A 6,000-nucleotide genomic window follows, 5' to 3' on the forward strand; every position below is an offset into this window, starting at 1 on the left:
CAGGAGTTCAAGAGCAGCCCGGGCAACATAGTGAAACCCTATCTCTGCAAAAAATTAACAAAATTGGCTGGGCGTGGTGGTGCACACCTATGGCCCCGACTATTTGCGGGCTGAGGTGAGAGGATCGCTTCAGCACAGGAGATAGAGACAGCAGTGGGCGGTGACCGCATCCCTGTACTCCAGCCTGGGCAACAGAGCAAGACTCAAAAAAAAAAAAAAAAAAAAATTTAAATCTCAAAAAAAAATTACATTAAGGCAAACTAAAAGCAGATGTTTTATATATATATATATATATATATATATACACACACACACACATATATATATAATTAAATACACTCCAATAGAGCAAATAAGAAAATACCCAGAAAGCACAATCCCCGCACCCCCAAGACAACCTCCCGGGGGTCCACAGCAGGAGACCCCAAGCATGAGGGACACAGAACAGTGTCCCTGTGGCAGAACCTCCGGCCCATCAGGCTCAGTCAGAAAATAAGGCTCCTGCCACACTGAGAGCAAGAGGCACAGTCACCCAGTAGCCACGGGCCAGGCCAGCAAAGTGTCAACCGCCCCCTACAAGGCAACAGGCGAACCAGGACAAACTGGAAACCAGAGACTGGAGCTGGAGCACAGGGACCACCACACAGGGCTTGGGAATGGGCAGGGACCACAGAGCGCCACCCATGTGCCTAAGAGCAGCCTGTCTGCACACGCCTCTGCATGGCTTAGGGGCACATGGAGCCCCCCAACCCCCAATCCAGGAAGGCAGCCCCCACTTACCCAGGTGGGGCAGGAAGGGATAGGACCAGCATCCAGCTCTGCTCCTAACTCAGGGCTCCAGGCCCCCCCGGGGGCAACCAGCACAGAGCTCAGACCCCAAATACCTTCACCCACCTCCTGGTCCCCATCCGGACAAGGATGCTAGGGACTGGCTCTCAGTCACACCCTCAGGGTACTCTTCAAAGGACAGCTGGATGCCCCAGGGCAGGAGCTTTTGGCCCCCAGCTCCCTCACCCCAGCACCGGCAAGATGGACACCATCGTCCCAATTTTGCAGATGAGGAAACTGAGGCTGAGGGCCGGCACATGGCTCTCCAGAGCTGAAGAGAATGCAGAGAGCAGCTGGAGCCAGCCGGTGGGTCCCCTGGGGCTGGCTCATAGCAAGCCACAGCTGCCTCCGCCCATCACACTTGGACCTCGCTGCCCCCAGGACAGCCCTCCAGGGCGGCCTGGCACAGAGCCCATACCCTGCTGCTTCCTGAACAAATAAGTGAACGAAGCCACCAAGCCGAGGAGCTGGATGCAGCCCCGGCTCCCGCCAGGGCCTCCCCAACAAACTCCCCGTTCGGAGAGCACATTAAGTGTCTCCAAGGCCTCCCAAACCACAAATGTCCGGCTGCCTCACGGCTTCTGTAACCTGAACTTGGCCCTCACTCTGCCCGCCCAGCACTCCTCTCAGGGCTCAGGCCCCTCCTCTGAGATGGCAGCACCGACTCCCCAACTTGTCCCCATCACCTGGCTCATTCCTGAACCTTGGCAGGAGAGTCTCAGGCCAGATCCTCCCACTGGCCACCTCCAGCAGGATGCAGGATGCATGAGCCCTGCTCGTGCTGGCTGGGAGACGCAACCAAGCAAGATCAATCCAATCAGTGGATGAACTGACAAATTTAATGTGGTCCCTCCACACAATGGAATATTATTCAGCCATAAAAAGGGCTGAAACAGGCCGGGCGCGGTGGCTCACACCTGTAATCCCAGCACTTTGGGAGGTCGAGGCTGGCAGCTCATTTGAGGTCAGGAGTTCAACACCAGCCTGGCCAACATGGTGAAACCCCCGTCTCTACTAAAAATACAAAAATTAGCTGGGCGTGGTGGCGGGCACCTGTAATGCAAGCTACTCGGGAGGATGAGGCAGGACAATCGCTTAAACCCTGGAGGCAGAAGTTGCAATGAGCCAAGATTGCACCACCGTACTCCAGCCTGGGCAACAGAGCAAGACTCCATTGCAAAAAAAAAAAAAAAAGGCTGAAACACCCACAGGTGGTACTACTTGGGTGCCTCCTGAAAACGCTACAGTAACCAAGGAAGTCGGCCACCAAAGACGAAAGACAAAAGACGCATTGTAAGATTACCTTCATACAAAATGCCCAGAACAGGCAGAACCATAGAGGCAGAAAGCTGACTGGTGTTCACCAGGGGATCCAGGGAGAGGGAATGGGAAGTCACTGTGTAACGGGTATGAGTTTTATTTTGGGGTGATGGAAATCTCTTATAACTTGATAGAAGTGATGGTTGTAAACATTGTGAATGTACTAAATGCCTGCCTTGTATACTTTAATATTTTATATTATATAAGTTTGCCTCAATTTAAAACAAAATCAACTCAACACCTTTCACCTAAGAAAGATCTGGCTTTAGCTTGCATTTTCTGCAATTCCTGCCTAAAGCCTTCTTTCTAGAAGCTTCCGCTGCCTTGTGGCTCACAACCAGACTCCACAGCATGATCTGGCCTCTAAGGACCTCTCACAGGCCACCCCGAGGGTGAGGGAACACCCGTGGGCCCATCTCTGCATAGCTTCTTCCCTTGTCCTCCCCTCTACATAGGAAGCCCTGCCTGCAGGGGCGGGGCCTTATGTGCCATTCTGTTGCACTCAACCCCAGCACTTCACACGGTAGCAGACATCAAAGCCAAACAGCAACAGCATTTTACCGGGCCAGGTGCACATTAACTCACTGAATTCACGGTAGGAAGGATTCTATCCCCATTTTACAGGTGAGAACACTGAGGCACACAAAGGTAGTGTCAGCTTCCTAAGCTTCCCAGCACAGATTGCAGCCAGATCCCAGGCTGCAATCAGACCCTGGGCGCAGGGGCTCTGTCCACAGTGCTAACTACTCCTGCCCCCGAGGGCTGCAGCAGTGAGTGAGTGAGTTAGTCAGCGGACTGGATGTCCAAGGTCACACAGACTATTGTCATAACAGCCTCTAGACTGGCCGGGGCCAGAAAGATCAAGGACTCTAACACACAACTGCGCTCACTGAAGCTCTGCTGCTGCCAGTCCCCCACCTGGGCCGGGGATGGGACTAAAGGTCTCACACAGGGCACTCAGGGCTCCCCAAAGGCTGGGAGAGTAGCGGGGCGAGACGACAGAAACTAGGTATGGTGCCCGAAGTCAAACAGCTACTGAGCATGTAAACCCAGGTGGGTCTGACCCCAAAACCCCCTCTGTCCTGCAACCCGTCACTGCAAGGGAGAAAGCAACTCAGAGGCCTCACCTGCCTGCACCCCCCACCCCTGTGTGTGAGTTCTACTAAAATGCCTGAGCAGTGACACAGCAGGGCTGAAATTAAACGGGTTCCAAAAACGACAGGAAGCGCGAGGTGGATCTCCCCAGAAAAGTGCTGAACAAATGCTGGATCGGGTTCACGGGGAATTTCTTGGAACTGAAGAGGGGAGTTAAACACACAGGGCCCTGCTTTGGAGGGGACTCTCTGAGGGTGCTCCACACAGCACTTGGTTAACCCCACTCAGCCCTGCTGGGTCTCCCAGAGGGCCCAGCCTTGGCCTTGGGCATCTACAGGAGGAACCTCCAGGGGGAGAGACCGTGCCTGGACAGGCCGGCCCTGGAACAAGCACTTGGGCCCCGAGGAGAGAGGCCTAGGGCTTGGGAGCTGGGGAAATTCTCAGCACTGGGACCACTAGAACAAAGCCATTTCCGTGGGTTCACAGCTTCCAATTGCAACAGGAAGCAATCAGGAAAAATAATTAGCTGCCCACTTACTGGCTTTGCTGGGGACCGAGGCATGCATCTCCCACAGAAAACCAGGGACATAACACAGAAACCGTTCTGCAGAAAGATTCCTCCCTTTCCTTCCATTTTAGGACTGGATCACCACATTCGCCGCGGCTCCCAGGCCTTGCTGCCTAATGTTAAAATAATCAACTCTATTTTTGCCTCACACACAACTGAACTCCACAGCTGTAATTCTTTGTCCTTAGGGGCTCGAACCACATGGACGACAGGCATTTGACTCCAGCAACATCACCCCAAAATGTGCACAAAACCCAAAACTGCAATGAGGTGAAAGGCAACGTGGTCGGCTTAGAAACCCCCCTCTTAAAAACAAACTGCTTCCCCAAAAACCCTTTTGCCGCCTTGACCCAGGCATTTCCGGAAAAAGGAGCGGCGCTGGCCTGTACTCCCCAGACATTGTCGCTGTTTTGTCTTCACCTTGTTTTGCTAGCTCCAGACAAGGCCCCAGAATGTAAACACGCTCCGGAAAGAGGCAGATTTGGGGTGAAACGGCCCATAGAATCTCTAGGCTTGGGTCAGAGGCAGCAGGACGTGAAACAAGCGCCAAGCTCCTCCTGTTCCCCGCTGCCCCCTACACCTCCAGGCAGAGGCTGCAGCCCGGGGGATCTGACTACAAGGCTACCCCCCTGCACCATCCACACTGGAAATATTCAGGGAGACAGCTGTTTGCCTTAAGGAGGCCCAGACAAAGGGGCCCGAGGTCTTCCCCGCTAAACTGCCACAAACAAAACAGGAGCCCGGGCGTGTACAGGCACTTGCGGCCGGCCGTGCCACTTGGCCGGTCATACTCTAGAAAAACAAAACACGCACATCCGAAGAGAATGATTTAGGTAGCAAGAGGCTTGCTTGAAAAACCACATGGCAATCTCCAAATTAAAAGAACATGTGTAGCGTTTCACAACTGCTTAAGTTTCCTGAGTCCTCCTGACCTCAACTCCACCCCTTGGGAAACACCAAAAGTTGGAGAGAAAGTTCCCCGGCCCTACCTCTCCCCACGGGCGTGTACAACTGAGGCACGAGCCCGCCTGCCTCACTGTCCCGCGCTCTGGGACCACGTTACCCCGTGTAGCCGACCCAAGGAGGGACAACATCTGGGACCCCGGCGGCCACACGGGGCATTCGGGTCACCCGAGCACCTGGCAGGTGTCAGTCCGCTTGGAAACCCACAGCCACGCGGCTCACAGGGGCAGCGCCACCGGCCAGGCCGCCCCGCGCCCGGGCTCAGAACTTTCTCGCTGCAACTTCAGCCCATCCTCGGAGCACGCGGGCCGGCCGCGCGGCCGCTGGAAACAGACTAGCGAACCGGCTCCCAGGGCCAGGCCCGCCTCCGTGCCCCAATTCCCCGCTCGGTGCCCGGCCAGGGCCACACGGGCCCAGCGCGGGCTCGGCTCCCGGCTAACCGCGGGCGCGGACAGGTGAGGACCCGCCCGCGCCGCACCTGGCGGAGCGGGCGCCGCCCGCGCGTTCTCCTCGCTGTCCCGGGACGCAGCGTCCCCGGGGAAGGCCCGGGCGGGGAGACAAAGGGCCCGCGCGCGGCGGGGACGCCGGGGACGGCAGAGGGGTCCCGGGCGCGCGCCCCAACTCGCCCAGAACACGCCAAGTCGCTTCCGAGGTGGCGGCGGCGCCCGCGCACTTGGCCGCGGGGCCGCCGGGGCCATTGTCCGAGCAGCCAGCGGCCCCCCGCCGGCCTGCGCCCACCTACCCGCGGCGGGGACCGGGCAGCCGCACAGCGCCAGCAGCAGCAACAGCAGCGGCCACGGCGGCCCGGGCGGCGCTGCCTCCATGTTGTCCGGCGGCCGGACGGGCCCGCGCCGCGCTCACTCCGGCTCCATGGCGCGGCGGCGGCGGCTCCTCGCGCGGCTCCCGGCGCCTCCGCCTCCACCCCTCGGGCGCCGCGGACCAGGACGATGGGGAGGAGGGAGCTGGGCGCGCGGGAGCGGAAGCCGCGCCGCGTCTCCGCCCCCCGCCGCCGCCGCCCGCGCCCCCCGCGCCGGCCGCGCCCTCCCGCGGGCGCCCCCCGGAGCCGGCCGGCGGCCAGGCTGCCCCAGCGGCCCAGGTCCCCGCGGCCCCTCCCCGCGCTCCCCGCCCTGCCCTGGGGGTGCCTCCGGGAGGCTCGGCCCGGGGCTGGGGCGCGGGGTTTCCGTCCCGCGGGCCCCGGCGGCGGATCGGGGCTCGGAGCCAGGTGT

General features: G+C 58.8%; 1 protein-coding gene across 1 annotated transcript in view; it reads right to left on the bottom strand.

Moving 5' to 3' along the window:
* The window catches only part of LRP5 (LDL receptor related protein 5), a 142,520-nt gene extending 136,803 nt beyond the window's left edge, over positions 1 to 5,717 (bottom strand). The window contains exon 1 of the mRNA XM_033204155.1: positions 5,517 to 5,717. Coding sequence (XP_033060046.1) covers positions 5,517 to 5,598 — 82 coding nt within the window. The 5' untranslated portion in view covers positions 5,599 to 5,717. The remainder of the gene's footprint in view (positions 1 to 5,516) is intronic.
* Between the last annotated feature and the right edge of the window lie 283 nt (positions 5,718 to 6,000).

Source organism: Trachypithecus francoisi, unplaced genomic scaffold (assembly GCF_009764315.1).
Source record: "Trachypithecus francoisi isolate TF-2019V2 unplaced genomic scaffold, Tfra_2.0 Lachesis_group8, whole genome shotgun sequence".
NCBI lineage: Eukaryota > Metazoa > Chordata > Mammalia > Primates > Cercopithecidae > Trachypithecus > Trachypithecus francoisi.